This window comes from Schistocerca serialis, chromosome 8, assembly GCF_023864345.2.
Source record: "Schistocerca serialis cubense isolate TAMUIC-IGC-003099 chromosome 8, iqSchSeri2.2, whole genome shotgun sequence".
NCBI lineage: Eukaryota > Metazoa > Arthropoda > Insecta > Orthoptera > Acrididae > Schistocerca > Schistocerca serialis.
The window spans coordinates 275,269,358-275,291,970 of NC_064645.1; the positions used below are offsets into that span (position 1 = coordinate 275,269,358).

Here is a 22,613-nt window from a genome sequence, read left to right on the forward strand (position 1 = left end):
CACGAAGGTACTTCCAAAGTGGCGTACCTACTGACCTGGCAACTTGCAGGACATAGAAAGGGCAGCCCACTTCTGCACATCAAGCCAGTCAGCATTCCTGCAAAAATTTCATGCCTGGCAAACAGCACAGCACTTGTAGGAATGTGAACTTAAGGGCTTCATTGGCCCATTCCTTTCAGAGCTGTGGCTCATTGTCAGTGACAGTTACTCAGAGTCCGATATGTCAGGTACAGATGTGAAAAATAATGTCAGCTGTCCCCAAAGCATAGGTCCAGAGCTAGTTCCTAGTCTCCTCCAGGACTCCACTAATCCAAGTGTGCACAATAACAGAAATGCTGCATGAATACAGATGCAAGACACTCCTGAGGCCTATATAACGTCCGTGACAACCCAGCTGTTGGCTCTGGGTACAGAGGCATGGACTCCATCTTTGCAAGAGTTTCAGGGTCACTTACAGGTGTGTCATTAAAGCCACCCAGGGATGACAAATTTTCACTGTGGAAGACAATAGCGCCATTTTGGTATGGCAGCTGTGCCCGCACCTGGCAGCTTCCACCTTGAGCCAACCAATACTGGGGAGCTCACTCAGTACAATTTTAGATGCCAGATAGACAAGCCAACAACCGTAGGTCCAGTGATGTCAAATCAGGCACTCCATGTAGTAGGACACTGTCCACCACCAGCACCAATGACTCCCAGCAGTGAACCAGAGAAAGGAATGCCAGCACTAGTCAGCTGCAGTGTTATGATGATGCCCCCTCTGCCAGTGTTATGATGATGCCCCCTCTGCAAGGGAGGACACAGCACAACCACCGACACCAGCTGACATCGAGAAACACACTGAATCCATTTCTGGCTTGCTCATGCACCCCTCCTTTCTGTCAGTGTGACAATCCTGTCAGCAATAGGGAAACTTTCGATACGAAGGGCCAGTTAAGCAAGTGGGGAGGGTCACTATATCTGTGCCTCGGACAGTAAGGTTGACTGTCTTTGGAATACACTTCCACAGACTTTACTTGCAGCTGACAAGAGGAGACTATAAGCAATCATGTGGGCATGGCCTCTGGCATCATTCAGGGAATAAAACTGGCTGCATTGCCAGCATGAACAAGTGTCATATCATACTAGGCTCTAGTGTCTACCTCACTTATGCTGCACATATGTGACCAGGCTGCTTACTGGATCTCACTTGGATAACTATTTGGGCTGTCAATACACAGATGCTGATGGATCTGTCTGGCTGTAGTCTATCTGCATGCTTCTCATGGCATGTGTCTACATTTTTACAACTCAGCATCGACTTTTATTTGAACTGTCAAGTGATAATTGTGGATCCATCCTTATTGTGTATTAAAGGTTGTTTGCTGTAGTTTAGCAGGTGTACTATTGTCCTAACTTGATGCATTTGTGATAAAAGATCACACTGTACATTGTAATCAAACTAAGTTGCACAAGTGATCAGTAAAGGATGACAGTTGTTGTAGCTGTATGTGCCAATGTACAGGAAAGTTTATCACTTTTTCTAGCCTCAGGAGATGTCTAATGTAAGCACTGCCCACATCAGCCACAAGTTACTGATTATTTCAATGAATTGTGCAGTCCAGGTTACTGATATCAGAGCAAGATGCAGCATGCATTTATGAGTAAACACCACTACTTGCAATTTGTGAAGTGATATTGTAAATCCATTTTTTATTAACTAACTAATACAGCAAGATGATCTGGACTATGCAGAGAGATTCCACTGTGTATAGACCTGCACATTGGACTACTATAAAGGTAATAGTAGAGAAGTTTCAATGTCAGTAGTAGTATGTTACATAATATTGGGCTGGGAACTGCCTACTGAAGAAAGTCTCTACACATTCTGATCTGGGTCCTACTATCTCATTGCTCAAAAAGTTATGCCCAGTGAGTATGAAGCAGCCCATAGAGACATGTAATGAAGAAATCACTACTCCAGTAGCATATAATCTTGTGTTAATTAAGGACCTTGTCCAACATAGTATTTGGTTATGATATTGATGCCACATGTATGTAGCCACTATATCACTTGCTAATAATGTGTGACTGTCACCTGCATCTACATCCATACTCTACAAGCCACTTCATGGTGTGCAGCGGAGGGTATTTTATGTACCTATACCACTTCCCCCACTTTCCTATTCTGACTGTGAATTCATGGGAAGAACAGTTATTGATAAGTCTACACTTCAGAACTTTAATCGTAAACCACATCGTGATGCAGAACACCTCCCTTGCAGCATCTCCCATTGGCACTAACTGACACTAAATGAACCTGTAACAAAATGTACTGCTCTTCTTTGGATCTTCTATATTTTCTCTATCAATCCTATCTAGTGTGGATCCCACAATTATAGTAATATTTAACTATACATCAAAAATGGGGTTTTGTAAGCTACCTCCATTATGAGGGGACTAAGCTTCTTGAATATTCTTTCACTAAATCTGTCTGACAACTGCCTTAACTGTGATTAGTTTTAAGGGTTCGTTCCATTTCAAATCACTTCTTATACTTACTTCTAGATATAATGGATGTCACTGCTTCCAGTGATTGTTCTGAAAATGAGTAATCTAATGATAATGCGATTTTCTGCCTATTTATGCACAATATGTTACATTTGTTTATGTTGAGGCTCAACTATCACTTCCTGCACCGCCAACCAATTATCAGCAGGTCTTCCTGCATTACACAAAAATTTTCTTGTGTTGCGACTTCTCTGTATATAACAGCATCTTCTGTGAAAAGCTTCGTGAAACTTCCAATATTTTGTACAGTAGTATTTTTTTCATTAGACAGCAGAACAGAACTGTATCAAATGCACTGCTCGATGTGGGCTCCAGTATATACTGTTTTCAGAGTCCTGTGTAGAAACAGGGTGAGCTGGGTTTCACACAATCATTGTTTTCTACAGAGGAGATTTTTGGTCTCCAGAAATGTCATAATATGTGAGCATAAAATATGTTACCAAATTCTACAACAGATTCATGCCAGAGATATAGGCCTATAATTTCTTCAACCTTCTTCATCTCCCTTCTTGGAAATGGAAATGACCTGCACTTTCCACACATCAGTAGGAACACTTCATATTGCTTTCACATCAAGTCCAGTGGGCTTTCCTCTGTTGAAAGCTTTCAGTTGCTTTTCTATCCTGTGGTCACTTATATTGGTCATTATGAAGTTTGTGTGATGATTTAAAGGAGAAACCACAGTACAGTACTGCTCTGTGAAACAGTTTTGGAAAAAGACATTTAGTATTCCAAAATGGATTTTCCACTGTTTGAAAAATAAAAGTGATAATCATACAGGCAAATTAAGGCATTGGAAGACAGTATGTCTAAATAAAAGAAGGAACAAAGCACAAAAGTATACTTTCATTGTTTTATAAACGATTTCATGCATAAGAGAGATATAGGAATGTAACAATATTATGAGAAGGAAAGTTGCTACACACCATACAGCAGAATTGCTGAGTCACAGACAGGCACAACAAAAAGACTCTCACAATTATAGATTTTGGCCATTAAGGTCTACGTTAGCAATAGACAGACATAGGCACATGCACACACACTCACGCAAATGCAACTCGCACACAAGAGTCAGAGGTATAGGAGCTACTTTGTATGTATTTGGCGATGCCTAGAAATATATTTATTCTTATGAGAATAAAATTTTAACAAAACAATATGGAATAGCACACTGAGTAAAAAAGTAAGTACATTATAAGCTGATAATGACATTAGAAACATCTAAGTGTTGTGGCGTGAAGCAGATAATGAGGGTTGGTCAATGGTACATTTTACAAGTAACTGCTTTGTACCTGCTGGTGTCTTTCCTCCATGAGAACCTGATGATGTAGTATCAGCAGCTGTAGCAGCATCATTTAATTCTGCCCTTGTAGTTGAATCACCAGCACTCACACTAGACACTGAGCCTGCCACATAACATGCAACATCAAAAGCAACATATACAGCAGCAAAATATATTACACCATAACCATACCATGTTAACACACACCCACACACACACACACACACACACACACACACACACACACACTGGTTAATAAAATACAGAAACAGGAATTTACATTATTAAAGTTATTATTTATATTGTTAGTGACAGAGAAAAAGCTTTTGGAAATCACACAGGTAATAAGCAGTAACATAATTTTACCCACAACAAATGAGAGTTGAGGATAAATATCATTCATACTGCCATGTCAGGTAAAAAGAGGAAGTGAAATTTAAACCACAGAATGGAACCATAGAAAAGTGAACGAGCCATCAATTGATAACATTACAAATAAAGGCTGTTTTTACAGGCCCACAAATGCAGTCAGGCCAATTGTACAACACTGTTAATGTTGAAAGCTATTTTTTTAAAACACTGCAGTGATAAACTGACCTCATTTGATTTTATTGTCATTGTGATACCTCAGTACTGATAAACAGAATTTCGATAACACATTTATTGACCGTGGCTCACCAATACCATTGCCTCCTAGATCTCCCAACTTGAACAAATTAAATTTTTTTTCTACTGGCAAATTTAAAAGCATTGGTGTATCACGGCTCTGTTGATAGAGTCAGCGAACCCCAGGAATGCTTTTGGGTGGTTGTCAATGGATCCAGAACAAGTCTGGAATTTTTTTAAGTGTATGGGCATCAGTGAAAAGACGTGCTGAAGCCTGCCTTGACATGAACAGTGGCCATGTGGAACGCTTGCTGCAATGTCTTTGTCCTCAAGTGGAATCTTGGATATTCTTCTTATAAGGGGTTTGCATAATCAGTCATAATATTGTCACATCAGGAAAATCACTGATTTCTAGACCTATGTCCTGTACTTCTACCATTTGTTTGTACCTTGTGTAGGTACCTATAAGGTTTACCCGTATAGAAAAATAAAATGTCTTAATTCATACAGATGCCAGTTGAATGTGCCTAAGATGTATTAACTCATATTACGCTGCATTAATGTAATCTCAGAGGGCGATGGAAAATTTAAAACAATGTAATTTTAGATTTTTTACATCATCTTACTTGTTTTAACGCTTGTAACATAGCTCTTCTGTTCTTGACCGTCATGATGTATGGGCATATCTTATTCTATATCTGACTAACAAATAAAAAGTGGATAGTTAATGGCAGAAAATTATTTTATTTCTACAGGTTTCAAATACACCTGTTCCCCTCTATGTCCATCAAGAACCAATAAGTCAACCCTAGGATGCATGGAACAATCTTCAAGAAGGCGACTGCCACATCGTCATCGGCATTGTTGTACTACAAGAGAGAAAGGGTAATTATTATGAATAGGAAAAAAACGAAACTTTCAAAGTTCATTCTTCTTACTTCATGTTACAGAAGATAGAAAGCAGTACCTATCGTCATGTCCTGCTTTGTGTTTGTGTAAAGGAGAAAGCTTTCGACAGGCATTGTTGACTGTGATGTCACACCTCTCGCTCTCTCTCTCTCTCACCAAATTAAATGCATTTTTATACAACAACAACTGATCCTTGCATGGTGCCATAAAGAGAAAGAATCAAGTTATTTTTTAAATGTTATATAATTGTATATTTTGTAATCTTTCATTATGTTAACCGTCGCTGTCTTTCTTTTGTTTCATGGTTGGAATGTTGTTGCCATCGTAACGGAGGAGAGGCAGACACAAGATATGCATAAACCAGAGGGGATTAACTAGAGCACTGATATTGAGAAGACCAAAATGATAAACTTGAAGGTAGGAAAATTTATGACATATTGTTTGCATGCCTGCACTTAGTAGCTAGCACCTCTTCCAAGAGGAGTATAACACCTTTTCCAACTGATATTCTGATTTGAAGCATTTTTTCAAAAAAGTAGATACTTATGTTAAGAAATTTTTTTGATGTTGAGAAGTATGTGTGTTCAGTTAGACTATACTAACAAGGTGTTGTAATATATGTCAGAGATGCACTACAAATAAGTTGTGGTGCGTGTGGGGCAGCGGGTGGAATAATAGTTTAGATGTTTTGTATTTATGCTGTTTGCCGTTCTCAACACGGGCTCTCTAACTACAATATTGGAAACCAGAAAGTGATTAGCAAAACGTGAAGCCTGTAATTAGAATTCCTAGTGCCCACTTCATCTGAGAAATACATTTATAGCTACAGCTTATAGCTCTGAGGAATTAGGAGATTGTCTGGGATTCATAATCAAAAAAACCATTCTCTCTAAAATGTTCACCATATTCTGAAAGTCACATACCAAAAAGAATCCACACAATCCAACTACCAGAGCAGTTCAGAGTCTAATGCGCTGATGCCACTATAACTGTTCAAATTAAATGTTTAAGTGAATGCTCGCCATAATTTGATGATAATGTTCATCAAACGCCACGCTAATAATGGTAGAATGTCTGTCCTGCGGCGGCACATGAAAATACGACATACGCAAACTAAAGATAGATCATTAACGTCATCCCAAAATTAACACTTCACTCGAAAATGATTTCATGGTTATGCATATCCCGAGTAACTTATTACTGCATCCGAGACTGTTTATATCAACAATACCGACGCGACGCGACTCCCGGCACAGGTGGTGCGCTAATCAGCATCTGGAGAGAACTGGGGCCTTTCTGCTTCCTGCGTAGCATTCTTACATATAAAGCCGCGGTGTGGACGGCTAAGGGAACGCTGATCAAACCTGCTCTCCCGACTAGCCGCTGGGCTAGTAATGCACCACTTTAAGTTATTGAATAAATCATTGCTTCCTTTGTTGATGGCCGATGAAGCTTTCAATTTAATTGTGCAATCAGCACACAAGTAAGTAATCATAATAAAAGTCTGACGTGGCTAAGTCAAATATTTTGGGCGAGAGAATTAATTTAATTACACTACACGCAGTAGACGAGCTCTGAACTTGCTCTTTGGAGATACGCTATAGCTATATTTTTATAGTTATTCTGTTGAAACTTGTCACATTTTTATGATTATAGTGGATCTCCCTTCTACTTAAATTTAAACATCCTAGCTTCATTTATTCGCCTACTTAATCTATCTTGCTTCCTTAATTTCTAAGGCAAAACCAGAAAATCATGAATTTCAACTAAAATTTTAATTTGTGAGATCCAGAATACTGTTTCTACTAAATTGTTATGCAAAAGGAATCTAAACATAAATTTTTAAGTTTCTAGCTCTTTTCTGTTGCGCCAATCATTTTTACAGAAAAACGTCCAAATTTCGAAAATGGTTAAAGTTATTGAACTGATATCCAACACATACTGATTTTGTATTACTCCTGACATGCTAGAAACGTTTCAGGTTATTTACTTAATTTTAAAGTATTGCGCAATATTTATGACGTCAGAGCTAGTTACAGCAGACTAGGCTGGCACACAATGGAAAGACTGATGTGAATTTTATAAGGCGTGAGTATGCTGCTTCCCTACATGCGGTATCATCACAATTTTGAAAAGGATGTTTTATCTCACAATTTTCAGTTGTTTAACTGTTTTATTGAAAGAAGCAAAAATGAGAAAATCAGGTAGGTCCATTGTTGGTAGTTGATTAGCAAATATGCAGACACAAGATTCCAATGATGACAGAATTGAAAATGTCAGTCGTTGTGATGACGGCCAACCATACCTTTTACATGCTATGGACACAGACAACAAGCAATGTTGTGATCTGTGATGCTACCATAATTAAAGTACACAAAACAGCTCAGTTTTCACTGGGAAGCATTTTCTCCTGTGGTGAGAGTGAAAGGTGCGAGAGCGCAGATTCGTTAAATTATTCTTTTCCTGTGACATAGACTCCCAATAACTAAACAAAACATGGTGGGCACACTTGGTACATCGAATATGATGCAGTTAATACACAAGCACATCAATGGTTTAAAAAATGATCTTAAGGAACAAAATCAAATGTTTGATAAATTTGCTGTACAAACACAAAATTTTAACTCCCTTAAAAATGAACAAAAGCAAACATTTGATGGTCTTAAATTTCATTTGACACAGCAGTTCAGTGACCCTCGTCAGAATTTACGTACTGACCTGTCCAATGAATTTACATTGTAAACTCATAAGCATCAGAAAAGATATTAAAGCAGAGTTGCTTACTGACTTATTCCAGGATATGAATAACATGAATCAAAGAGTGCCATTGGAAGACAAGGAACATGAACAATTGGCAGGTAAGTTAAAAGGTGTGAGGATGTACAAACTAAAATGCAACAGACACAATCGCAAATTATGTAAGAATTTGGTCACCCTCACAGGAGCTGTAAACGAGTTGCAGTCAGTATGTAAAGGTTTACCAGAAGAGGTACAAGAATTGTCATTGCAATTAAACTTAAACACTCAGTTAGTCCAAAAAGCACAGGAAAGTATAGACAACGATGTAAAAGAATCAAAGGATAGGACTGAAGCAGGTGTGCTGGACCAAAGTAGTACACTGTCCAAAAGGTAATTCAGGAGCATGAAACTTCCATGGAATAGTCAAGGAGGAGATGAAGGAAAATGAGATTGCAAAAATAATAAAAGAAAATCCAACACCAAGCAGTCAACTGCCATTAGATCAGATAGATAATCGTAGTACCTATCCACTGTTTGTTACAAGCCCATCAGATGAAGTAGATGGGAGTTACAAGATGCAGCAGGCACTGCTGACTATTGTATCTGTCATGCAACCGTACTGAGAATTCTGTACATTTGCAAATGGTAAATAGTAACATAAAACTGAAAGCACTGTAAGAAAATAAATGTAAACACAAATGAATTAAATGGTGGAAAGGAGCATTGCACAGAAAGGAATGAAGAAACAGCACTGACTAGAAAAGCATTTAAGATGGGGTAAGGAGATGATGCATTATGGGAAAATACCACACAAAGCACAATATTCTACACTGGCACATTGGCATCACGATTTGCTACATAAAAATTAAAAGGCAGATCTCCTTGATGTCTGCAAGTAAAATGTGATATGCTGCATCAAGACAGCTTAAGACATTCAGCACTGGATAGTCTCAGTATTTTGCCAATCAAGTTACTTACTTAATTATGTTCATAACGCTTGTGCTTCCCAATGTATGTCATGTAATATGTCCTTCTTATGTACTTTCACTTTACTGTCTGTACACTGGCTTACTCTTGACTTCTCCTTTACCAGAACTCATACCTGCCAATACTTATTCTGTATTTAAGTTTATGTTAATGACACCTTAAGAATTTCTGGTTTGCAGTGTATTTATTTGTTTCAGTGTCTTACCTTTTTTATGTTTTCTTAAGATTTTAATACACTTTATTAAACACTTCTCATTTATTTTCTTAATTATTAATCACTCCACCTTATCCATAATTTTCATCATATAACTCACTTAGTGGACATCATTTTATGCATGTTCTTAATGGATTCAGCACATCATCTTAGTCTTTGTTGCTTTCCATTTCTCTATCTGAATTAGAATACTAAAAAAATCACTATATATACTTAAAGGAGCTTACTATAATTACTTTTCCAGATCATTTTGTTGGTGTCCACAGGTCAGATAGTGATTAACAATTTTACACTTAGTCGTCTCTCTGTCTGCAAGAAAAAATATCATTCCTGTAGTTTTTATTTTTTAGCTACAGGATTTTAAATTTTTTTTCAATTTTTCATTTTATCATCTTCTCCATATCATCTTCCTTAAATTATGAATGATTTCTGATTATGAATTTCATTTTCATTCAGTCATTCACTTATTGTGTTCTGTAACCTCATCATGAAAGAGAACCTTGAGTGATGAATGAGACTGAAGTGTATGCAAGCTAATGTACAATTTGTGTGTACGAAGTAGTGGTATGCGCAAGTGAATATTCCATGCAAGATCATCTTTGGCTCAGCCTATGATCGATGTTTATGCTTTGTTTTTCCTGGTACATTATTCTGTTGTTTTTTTTTTAACTTTGTCACTTGAATGCAACTTTGTGTTACATGTTATTTTTAAAGCTGATAAAGTGAATTTCAGTAACATGCAACAGCTGGCAACCTTGATATGAGATATGATGGGCAAAAGCATTAAATTCAACACATGTTTGCACTCTGTGCTATGCCGTGTTGCACAAAGTACATCTGTGTAACTGCATCAAGCATCTTCCATGCTCCACACTGTAGCCTACTGATTCTGCATATTACTACAATGGTAGATCAAGTTTCTGTGTCAGTTGCACATGCACTTGCTGGTGCAATGATAAACCATATTGCAGTAAAACTACCACCTTTGAGGCAGTAAAATTGTAGGCAGTGGTCTGCACAGTTGAAATGCCAACTTGCCCTAGTGCAAGTCACTGCTTACCATACTTACCATACAAAATATAGTTATCTTATGGCAGTACTCAGTGAAGAAATGGCACTGGAAGTGAAAGATGTTCTGTCATCGCCATCTAACATGGACTGATACCCAGCAATTAAAAAAGCCCTAATAACACGACTTTTGCAGTTTGAGGTGAAGAGACTGGAAAAACTACTTCATACTGAAGGTTGGGTGACTGCACACCATTGCTGGTGCAGCGCCGATTATGAATGTTGGCAAGCAATGCAGTAAGCGATGAATTTCTGTGAAGCATTTGGCTATCACTCCTGCTGCCTGATGTGCAAAAGATTTTAACTGTGTGTGCCAGTGATCTAGATGCACTAGTGCAAATCGCCAATAGAATATGTGAGCTGTATTCATCGTGTGTGTTGCAGTGGTTAGGACACAATCACAGACAAGACGGCAACTTTGCTATGCTACAAGCTCAGATCGCTGAACTTACCACCCAAGTTGCCACATTCGAACTCAGAACAACAGTCACCAATCTTGTGACTATTGCTCATCCAGGAAACACAACCATCCATCTTTGGCTATGAAAATACACTCCTGGAAATGGAAAAAAGAACACATTGACACCGGTGTGTCAGACCCACCATACTTGCTCCGGACACTGCGAGAGGGCTGTACAAGCAATGATCACACGCACGGCACAGCGGACACACCAGGAACCGCGGTGTTGGCCGTTGAATGGCGCTAGCTGCGCAGCATTTGTGCACCGCCGCCGTCAGTGTCAGCCAGTTTGCCGTGGCATACGGAGCTCCATCGCAGTCTTTAACACTGGTAGCATGCCGCGACAGCGTGGACGTGAACCGTATGTGCAGTTGACGGACTTTGAGCGAGGGTGTATAGTGGGCATGCGGGAGGCCGGGTGGACGTACCGCCGAATTGCTCAACACGTGGGGCGTGAGGTCTCCACAGTACATCGATGTTGTCGCCAGTGGTCGGCGGAAGGTGCACGTGCCCGTCGACCTGGGACCGGACCGCAGCAATGCACGGATGCACGCCAAGACCGTAGGATCCTACGCAGTGCCGTAGGGGACCGCACCGCCACTTCCCAGCAAATTAGGGACACTGTTGCTCCTGGGGTATCGGCGAGGACCATTCGCAACCGTCTCCATGAAGCTGGGCTACGGTCCCGCACACCGTTAGGCCGTCTTCCGCTCACGCCCCAACATCGTGCAGCCCGCCTCCAGTGGTGTCGCGACAGGCGTGAATGGAGGGACGAATGGAGACGTGTCGTCTTCAGCGATGAGAGTCGCTTCTGCCTTGGTGCCAATGATGGTCGTATGCGTGTTTGGCGCCGTGCAGGTGAGCGCCACAATCAGGACTGCATACGACCGAGGCACACAGGGCCAACACCCGGCATCATGGTGTGGGGAGCGATCTCCTACACTGGCCGTACACCACTGGTGATCGTCGAGGGGACACTGAATAGTGCACGGTACATCCAAACCGTCATCGAACCCATCGTTCGACCATTCCTAGACCGGCAAGGGAACTTGCTGTTCCAACAGGACAATGCACGTCCACATGTATCCCGTGCCACCCAACGTGCTCTAGAAGGTGTAAGTCAACTACCCTGGCCAGCAAGATCTCGGATCTGTCCCCCATTGGGCATGTTTGGGACTGGATGAAGCGTCGTCTCACGCGGTCTGCACGTCCAGCACGAACGCTGGTCCAACTGAGGCGCCAGGTGTAAATGGCATGGCAAGCCGTTCCACAGGACTACATACAGCATCTCTACGATCGTCTCCATGGGAGAATAGCAGCCTGCATTGCTGCGAAAGGTGGATATACACTGTACTAGTGCCAACATTGTGCATGCTCTGTTGCCTGTGTCTATGTGCCTGTGGTTCTGTCAGTGTGATCATGTGATGTATCTGACCCCAGGAATGTGTCAATAAAGTTTCCCCTTCCTGGGACAATGAATTCACGGTGTTCTTATTTCAATTTCCAGGAGTGTATGTTGATACCACCACTGACTTGGGTCTGAAGCATGGAAGTGTATCCCACCTTATGAGTAGTGAAACACAACAGGAGCTCAGTAATAGTGGCCACTGATGCTCCAAATGGCAGCCATCGACTGTTTATCACAGTTGAAGTACAAAATTACAGTGATTAGTAGACATGGAAGCAGATGTATCAGTCTACCCGTTCGTCCTTCTGCCATCTTGTAAGCATGATGGTTACCACCTCTTTGCGGCCAGTGGCTCCACAATAGCTACAAATGGTTGTACCATGTTAGTGTTAAACCTAGGCCTATGACACAGGCTTGAGTGGCAGTCTGTTGTGGCAAACATCACACATCTTATTCTGGGAGCAGATTTTCTATCATTTTTTGGACTTGTACCCAACCTCCGGCACCAACACCTGCTGGACACTAGCACAAACTTATCCAGCAGAGGGCTAGTTCGTCATGTGGAAGATGCTGGTGACAGACTGAAAACTGAAGATTCTCCATTTATCGAACATTTGAAACAGTTCCCCGAGATCACATGTCAAGCTTTCGTGCTAGCTCCCGTGCAGCGCTCCACAGTGCACTACCTTCTGACCATGCCTGAGCTACTTCTTCATGCTCGACTATGTCATTTAACACCACAGAAACTAAAACTGGTAAAACAGAAATTTGCATCTATGCTCGCACAGAGGTTCCATCAAGTAGTAGTTGGGTATCCCCCCTCCATATAGTACCAAAAAAGACTAACTGATGATATCCTTGTGGAGCCTATTGACAGCTAAACACAAGAATGATTCCAGACTAGTCTCCTATATCACACACTGAGGATTTCCCATCCAGTATAAAAGGTAAGAGCATATCTCTACAATGGACTTCATTAGAACTTTTACCAGATACCCTTAGCACCAGATGACATTCCCAAGACATCTGTATGCACACCTTTTGGGCTGTTTGAGTTCATCTGCATTCATTTTGGGATATGTATTGCTGCTCAGACATTCTAAAGATTTATGGATGAGGTTACACATGACTTGGATTATTGCTATGTATATATAGACAATGTTTTGGTCATCTCATGATCAGGTGCTGAGCATCTGTCACACCTATGATGACTTGGTGTTTAAGAAGCCCACTCATACAGACCTGTATCTGCAAGCTACTATTTGCCACCATCCAGCATTCTAAGAACGTTAATCCAACAAGCTCACACCATCTTAGATGCCAATAATCTGCAAACATAACTGGACCACTTGCTAACTGTGTTCCAGACCAATCGATATTTGTCCCAGCAAGTGCAGATTGCGCTACACATGTACAAATGACAAGACAAACAAGAGGATGAGGCCTTCAAAACAACTGCTTATTTACTCTATATTGGAAATATTTCAGCCAGAACTGGCAGAATATTAAGAAGACATGAAGTTAAAGCATTTTTTGCCCTCCTTCTAAAACCTCGGCACTGTTGGGATTTGTTAAACACAACTTAGAGTTGTGCAAGGCCAGAATTTACAGAATTCTGCGCAATTGTGGCAAATTTTATGGAGGACAAATGACGTGCACAGTGCAGAAACGGATCATAGAAGATCAGTGGGATACTCGCCTCCTCAAAGCGAATAAGTCTGCTTTTGCCAAAAATTGGATTTTCACTGGTCATGTGATGAAATTGACCAAACAAAAATTGTGGCCTATACATTAAACTTTTGGAGCTCCATCATCAATGAATCAATAAAAATAAGACTGTCTGAGTCCCTTATTAACCAAGACAGTGGTTTCCAGCTAAATTTTGCATGGAATCTTGCCATAGAAAAATTTCGTGTGCTGCACATGTTGTTTGCCATGTGAAGACAATCAATCTGATATTGATGAAGCCAGTTTTCACCATGGAAGGTGCACAGCACAGCACACAGACTTGGAGACAAACAGCACATATCCAACACCACCTGGACACACCACACCTGTGCTGGACACACCACACCTGTGCTGGCAGGGTCTTAATAAAATTTGCATCAGCCATCAGTGCAAATTATTGATTTGCTAGTTGTTGTGTTAAGGAGTGACATAGTTGGGGGCATTGATTTGCTTGCTAAGTGTACCCCTCATCCCGAATTCCTAAGTCACAGTTGCAGAACATACAGATAAAAATTATAGAACACATTGTAAGATAACAGTACCCTTGCTTGTTTGCATGTAATATAATTGCTGACATCAACTATACTTAGTAGCAGGCTCAGCAAACAATGGATAGTTCGTGTCTGACTTTGGTGACCCCTGGGTGGGCTCCAATGAAAGGCTGTTCCACATTTAATTTAGTGGCATACAATATTAGCAATGAATGTGTGTTATTAGTAGAAATCCACACAGCATAAATGTAGCTTTTTGTGACCAATGAAGTATGCCAAATCATCACGGAAAAAAATAACTAGGGTCATCAAAGAGAATATGTTACACACAGCAACAACTGCTTCAGGGTTCTGAAATCAATGTATTTGGTGCAGTCTGAGAAGCCAATACACCAATATGATGAGTGCCACAGCCACTTGCAACAGTAGCGCCTTGTGTGGAATTGGATGCAACATTGTTTAGGAGAGGATAGGAAAAGAACTACAAACTGTGTTAACAACTTTAATTTGCGAAGAGAACTTTTAAATCATGTATAGACTTCAGTTGCAATTCATGGTGACTATACTGAAGATTATTACAGTGGCTGATACAGAGCAAAATGGCAGTGGTATTGTTACTGTAGAAGAACAGTTAATACAGAATAGAATTTTGTATTCATAATTCCATTCATTTTGAAACAGAAGATAATGGTATCTGCAATTTAAATTCACCAATGCACAGTTTGACACTAGAAGTCAGTCAGAAGTGATTTAATGTTGCAGATACTGCAAGAAATTAAAAATTCTCATCAAAAAATCAAAGAAATTCATCAGGAAATGAGTCAAGAAATCAAAAACTCTCTTCAGGAAATTAAAAGAGACATATGGGTCAGTTACAATAAATTATTGGGTGCAGATGGTAGTCTGCGAATGGAGCTTAATAGTACATTTGATCAAGAACATGATGAATTTTGAGATGAATTTCTGATCAAACATGGACTCAAAACTGAAATTCGAGATTTTAAGATCCAGATTGATGAACAATGCGAACAAACAAAAAAGATAAAATTCATAACTATGATGGCCAAACAACGCAATTGAAGGGTGCTTGCTACTGTAGCAGAGAGACAAGCATTTAATTAATTGGCAGAGTTCAGAGGCAGCAGTTGGGTACCAAAGTAGATAAAATTTGTTTGATGGTTTCAGAATATGAAAAGGCGGTGAGTGAAGAACGTAGAGGGTATATACGGGAAGAGATAATGCACCGATAAGTGTAATGGATCATAACAATGTTAATGTGCCTCAAGTGATTGTAGACAATGGGATGTGTGCATGAAATTATCAATAATATGATTCCAAATAAGGTATCCATGCTGCAGCCTTTGTCAGTCAGTTCAAGCATGCATTTTTAAAACATTATATAGTACAGACTAAGACAGATAACTGCATCAGTCATATGAAAGACGAAGCTTATATCTGAGGTATCAGAATAATCAAAAATTATTACTCATACAGAGAATTTAAAACACATACTTAAATAAATTTTGTTTCCAAGAAAAATTATATATGATATGTCCTCAGACATAGTTGAACTTTCTATAAACACATTGCATCTGTTGCCTTTACCCATACAATTAAAAAAAAATTGTTTGCTATATCATGTAATACAAAACTTTTTTTATGACAATAAGACTTGTTCAGTAAACACTCACTGTATTACTACGTCTAAACATTATTCTACTTTGGTTATAATAGAGGGAAACATTCCACGTAGGAAAAATATATCTAAAAACAAAGATGATGTGACTTACCAAATGAAAGTGCTGGCAGGTCGACAGACACACAAACAAACACAAACATACACACAGAATTCAAGCTTTCGCAACAAACTATTGCCTCATTAGGAAAGAGCGAAGGAGAGGGAAAGACGAAAGGATGTGGGTTTTAAGGGAGAGGGTAAGGAGTCATTCCAATCCCGGGAGCAGAAAGACTTACCTTAGGGGGAAAAAAGGACAGGTATACACTCGCACACACACACATATCCATCCACACATATACAGACACAAGCAGACATATTTAAAGACAAAGAGTTTGGGCAGAGATGTCAGTCGAGGCAGAAGTGCAGAGGCAAAGATGTTGAATGACAGGTGAGGTATGAGTGGCGGCAACTTGAAATTAGCGGAGATTGAGGCCTGGTGGATAACGATAGAGAGAGGATATATTGAAGAGCAAGTTCCCATCTCCGGAGTTCGGATAGGTTGGTGTTAGTGGGAAGTATCCAGATAACCCGGACGGTGTAACACTGTGCCAAAATGTGCTGGCCATGCACCAAGGCATGTTTAGCCACAGGGTGATCCTCATTACCAACAAACACTGTCTGCCTGTGTCCATTCATGCGAATGGACAGTTTGTTGCTGGTCATTGCCACATAGAATGCGTCACAGTGTAGGCAGGTCAGTTGGTAGATCACGTGGGTGCTTTCACACGTGGCTCTGCCTTTGATCGTGTACACCTTCCGGGTTACAGGACTGGAGTAGGTGGTGGTGGGAGGGTGCATGGGACAGGTTTTACACCGGGGGCAGTTACAAGGGTAGGAGCCAGAGGGTAGGGAAGGTGGTTTGGGGATTTCATAGGGATGAACTAAGAGGTTACGAAGGTTAGGTGGACGGCAGAAAGACACTCTTGGTGGAGCGGGGAGGATTTCATGAAGGATGGATCTCATTTCAGGGCAGGATTTGAGGAAGTCGTATCCCTGCTGGAGAGCCACATTCAAAATCTGATCCAGTCCCGGAAAGTATCCTGTCACAAGTGGGGCACTTTTGTGGTTCTTCTGTGGGAGGTTCTGGGCTTGAGAGGATGAGGAAGTGGCTCTGGTTATTTGCTTCTGTACCAGGTCGGGAGGGTAGTTGCGGGATGCGAAAGCTGTTGTCAGGTTGTTGGTGTAATGCTTCAGGGATTCCGGACTGGAGCAGATTCGTTTGCCGCGAAAACCTTGGCTGTAGGGAAGGGACCGTTTGATGTGGAATGGGTGGCAGCTGTCGTAATGGAAGTACTGTTGCTTGTTGGTGGGTTTGATGTGGACGGATGTGCAAAGCTGGCCATTGGACAGGTGGAGGTCAACATCAAGGAAAGTGGCATGGGATTTGGAGTAGGACCAGGTGAATCTGATGGAACCAAAGGAGTTGAGGTTGGAGAGGAAATTCTGGAGTTCTTCTTCACTGTGAGTCCAGATCATGAAGATGTCAACAATAAATCTGTACCAAACTTTGGGTTGGCAGGCCTGGGTAACCAAGAAGGCTTCCTCTAAGCGACCCATGAATAGGTTGGCGTACGAAGGGGCCATCCTGGTACCCATGGCTGTTCCCTTTAATTGTTGGTATGTCTGGTCTTCAAAAGTGAAGAAGTTGTGGGTCAGGATGAAGCTGGCTAAGGTAATGAGGAAAGAGGTTTTAGGTAGGGTGGCAGGTGATCGGCGTGAAAGGAAGTGCTCCATCGTAGCGAGGCCCTGGACTAGCGGGATATTTGTGTATAAGGAAGTGGCATCAATGGTTACAAGGATGGTTTCTGGGGGTAACGGATTGGGTAAGGATTCCAGGCGTTCGAGAAAGTGGTTGGTGTCTTTGATGAAGGATGGGAGATTGCATGTAATGGGTTGAAGGTGTTGATCTACGTAGGCAGAAATACGTTCTGTGGGGGCTTGGTAACCAGCTACAATGGGGCGGCCGGGATGATTGGGTATGTGAATTTTAGGAAGAAGGTAGAAGGTAGGGGTGTGGGGTGTTGGTAGGGTCAGGAGGTTAATGGAGTCAGGTGAAAGGTTTTGTAGGGGGCCTAAGGTTCTGAGGATTCCTTGAAGCTCCGCATGGACATCAGGAATGGGATTACCTTGGCAAACTTTGTATGTGGTGTTGTCTGAAAGCTGACGCAGTCCCTCAGCCACATACTCCCGACGATCAAGTACCACGGTCGTGGAACCCTTGTCCGCCGGAAGAATGACGATGGACCGGTCAGCCTTCAGATCACGGATAGCCTGGGCTTCAGCAGTGGTAATGTTGGGAGTAGGATTAAGGTTTTTTAAGAAGGATTGAGAGGCAAGGCTGGAAGTCAGAAATTCCTGGAAGGTTTGGAGAGGGTGATTTTGAGGAAGAGGAGGTGGGTCCCGCTGTGACGGAGGACGGAACTGTTTGCCAACCCAAAGTTTGGTACAGATTTATTGATGACATCTTCATGATCTGGACTCACAGTGAAGAAGAACTCCAGAATTTCCTCTCCAACCTCAACTCCTTTGGTTCCATTAGATTCACCTGGTCCTACTCCAAATTCCATGCCCACTTTCCTTGATGTTGACCTCCACCTGTCCAATGGCCAGCTTCGCTCGTCCGTCCACATCAAACCCACCAACAAGCAACAGTACTTCCATTACGACAGCTGCCACCCATTCCACATCAAACAGTCCCTTCCCTACAGCCTAGGTCTTCGCGGCAAATGATCTGCTCCAGTCCAGAATCCCTGAAGCATTACACCAACAACCTGACAACAGCTTTCGCATCCCGCAACTACCCTCCCGACCTGGTACAGAAGCAAATAACCAGAGCCACTTCCTCATCCTCTCAAACCCAGAACCTCCCACAGAAGAACCACAAAAGTGCCCCACTTGTGACAGGATACTTTCCGGGACTGGATCAGATTCTGAATGTGGCTCTCCAGCAGGGATACGACTTCCTCAAATCCTGCCCTGAAATGAGATCCATCCTTCATGAAATCCTCCCCACTCCACCAAGAGTGTCTTTCCGCCGTCCACCTAACCTTCGTAACCTCTTAGTTCATCCCTATGAAATCCCCAAACCACCTTCCCTACCCTCTGGCTCCTACCCTTGTAACTGCCCCCGGTGTAAAACCTGTCCCATGCACCCTCCCACCACCACCTACTCCAGTCCTGTAACCCGGAAGGTGTACACGATCAAAGGCAGAGCCACGTGTGAAAGCACCCACGTGATCTACCAACTGACCTGCCTACACTGTGATGCATTCTATGTGGCAATGACCAGCAACAAACTGTCCATTCGCATGAATGGACACAGGCAGACAGTGTTTGTTGGTAATGAGGATCACCCTGTGGCTAAACATGCCTTGGTGCACGGCCAGCACATCTTGGCACAGTGTTACACCGTCCGGGTTATCTGGATACTTCCCTCTAACACCAACCTATCTGAACTCCGGAGATGGGAACTTGCTCTTCAATATATCCTCTCTTCCCGTTATCCACCAGGCCTCAATCTTCGCTAATTTCAAGTTGCCGCCACTCATACCTCACCTGTCATTCAACATCTTTGCCTCTGCACTTCTGCCTCGACTGACATCTCTGCCCAAACTCTTTGTCTTTAAATATGTCTGCTTGTGTCTGTATATGTGTGGATGGATATGTGTGTGTGTGCGAGTGTATACCCGTCCTTTTTTCCCCCTAAGGTAAGTCTTTCCGCTCCCGGGATTGGAATGACTCCTTACCCTCTCCCTTAAAACCCACATCCTTTCGTCTTTCCCTCTCCTTCCCTCTTCCATGATGAGGCAACAGTTTGTTGCGAAAGCTTGAATTCTGTGTGTATGTTTGTGTTTGTTTGTGTGTCTGTCGACCTGCCAGCACTTTCATTTGGTAAGTCACATCATCTTTGTTTTTAGATACATTATTCTACTTTCAATCATCTCTCTAACTGTAGGCATGAGTATGCCTCAGTTGATTCACATAGTACCTAATCTCATTCCTGTAAATATTTGTATTTGTAATTTCAAGTTCATTTTGTCAACTTTGCACTTTTAATGAGTCACTGCAACATAGAGGCAGCAATTCACTATTTACATAACATTATAATACAGTAGGCTGCCAATGTACAGCTTATTTGCTATCTTATGATACTCTTATTTAAAACAAGTTCTTTACTATTACAGTATATTGGTTTTGTATGACGTTTTATTATTTTTATGTAACTTATCTCATTTTATAGCCACACTTATGTACATTCTTGCACTCAGAACCAGGTCATAATAGAACATATACAGTAATTACAGTGGAAGTTTGATTTTTACATTCTCCAAATTTATATTTGTCATGATTCTATACCATAAATTCATAGACCCTGTGAAAAACCTTGAGATCAATGGTAAAAATTCCCTGATTTTAATTTCTACCTAGTAAGGTTTACGTCAATTCTAAGTTCTTACTTGAAATCTTGCTTGAATTCATCCTGTTTGCTTCCTTTTGACTTTTGATGTGACTGAATGGGTTATAAGTGGCACAGACAGATGGTTTGCATCATGGTTGGTGGTGGAGTTAAGGGAATATTTTAGGTCATTGTGGAGAGGAGAGATGTGAGAAGGGAAATGCTCATGTAATTCACAATCAGTGTCACCACTGCAACTTGCAACATATAACTTCACCACACAATTAAGATACAACTACTGCTAGGTTGCAACAGTAATGGGAAAACAAGGCAGTTGACACAAAGTGTTCTGGACTGAGCAAATATGTGATGAAGGATCCCAGCCACTATCTCTTCTTGTGCCACTTATAACTCAGTCTCATCTTTTTGCATGTATTTCTGGTGTACTGTATTCAGCAACATTATCAATGATAAACCTTTTAAATTCAAACACTGAGTCTCAATGATTATGCTGCTCATAAATGAGGAAACTTCACCCATTTCCAGCTAGTGAATTCCTGTTGACTAGTGACTTGCTAAGTCCCCCAACAGCCAATGCAGCCACCACACCACACTAAGACATGTAAAATGAGCTTGCATGCTGGATGTGTGCAGAGGGGAGTGGCCCTTCTGAAATGGGAGTGCAGGTAGGGGTGAAAGCATTTTGTGAAGTGCAGAAAATATGCTTTTCATGCAGATGATGTGCTATGAGAGATGTCACACAGTAACAGAACAAGGGTTTTCTGGCAGCACATTTTAAAGACTTTTGTGTTCAAATCTGACATGGTACAACTGCAACAACTACAAACACGACATGTCTATACTTGGCACCAAAAAGACCACACACTGTAGATCATAAAGATTGGCAGCAGTGATACAGGGCATGAAGCAAAACTGTAGCATCTGAGCTTTGTTTTAAATTTACATTTTACACAGTGTACAGAAATTCACTGAGCCAACTTCTAATAAGCTTGTAATGTCAATTGTGGAAGTAAACTCATTTTTTCACATCTCTGTTTCTCTCATCAGGCCGAAAATAACACTTTAATGGTGGTGAGCATATGAAGTGTGGCTCCTAAGAAAAGCATTAAACAAAAACAGCAATGCTAACAAAGTATGCCATTAAGCAAATGTCTGCATTTATGCTTATATTTAACCACTTAGCTAATGTGACATTTTTGGTTTAATTCAAAATGTTCATAAATTTTTGCTTTTTTCTGGGTGAGCACAATGGATGATCTCTCAAAAACGCATGTTTTGAACATATAATCTGAGGTCATAGCATGTTGTAAAACAGCTCAATTACCTTGTACCCAGATATCAATTTCAACTGTTTGATGAGTTCTTACATTCTGTTACATATCTGTGATTTTTTAAGAACTGATGAAATTCATTCCACAATTTATTGTATAAACATTGACTTGTACATTTAATTTCCTACACTTAGACACTCACACACTTGTTTATGACATGTGATATATGAGTAGACGTCAGTATGTCACTCATTGTAGTAATTACTTCTTGACTGCTGGAGTAATTAATTAAGCCTCATTAATAAATAGTCAACGACTAACAAACAAATTTTCCATGCTGCATTTCCTGAATATTTCATTTTTTATATTCTTTTAATCCTAATGACATGTCTTCATTTCATTTTGAATATAAAAAGTTTTAATTTTGGTGGAGATGTATAAGGATACAGTACCCTTGCATGTTTGAATGTAATAAAATTGCTGATGCCAACAATGCTTAGTAGCAGGCTTGGCAAAGAGAGAGAAGTTTGCGTCTGACTTTGGTGAGCTAATGGTGAGCTCAAACAAAAGACTGTTGCATGATTGATTCAGTGGCACATAGTATTAGCAACAAATATGCACTTTTGAAGTGTCTGCAAGTGAGTAGAATGCATGCATATATAAATAGTGTTTCATTTTCACTTAACTGTATGTTCATAATTTATCAGTAGAAATTCTTGCAACATACAGGGTGAAGCAAAATTCA

The 22,613-nt window shown here is 40.9% G+C and overlaps 1 protein-coding gene and 1 long non-coding RNA gene across 2 annotated transcripts in view; one reads left to right on the forward strand and one right to left on the reverse strand.

Moving 5' to 3' along the window:
- Positions 1 to 22,613, forward strand: part of LOC126416076 (uncharacterized) — a 143,788-nt gene that overhangs the window by 70,816 nt on the left and 50,359 nt on the right. The window contains exons 2-3 of the long non-coding RNA XR_007575409.1: positions 5,194 to 5,323; positions 5,681 to 5,764. This is a non-coding gene — a long non-coding RNA (uncharacterized LOC126416076). The remainder of the gene's footprint in view (positions 1 to 5,193; positions 5,324 to 5,680; positions 5,765 to 22,613) is intronic.
- The window catches only part of LOC126416075 (protein unc-80 homolog), a 1,008,688-nt gene that overhangs the window by 50,816 nt on the left and 935,259 nt on the right, over positions 1 to 22,613 (reverse strand). Inside the window, exon 61 of the mRNA XM_050083557.1 lies at positions 3,843 to 3,956. Coding sequence (XP_049939514.1) covers positions 3,843 to 3,956 — 114 coding nt within the window. The remainder of the gene's footprint in view (positions 1 to 3,842; positions 3,957 to 22,613) is intronic.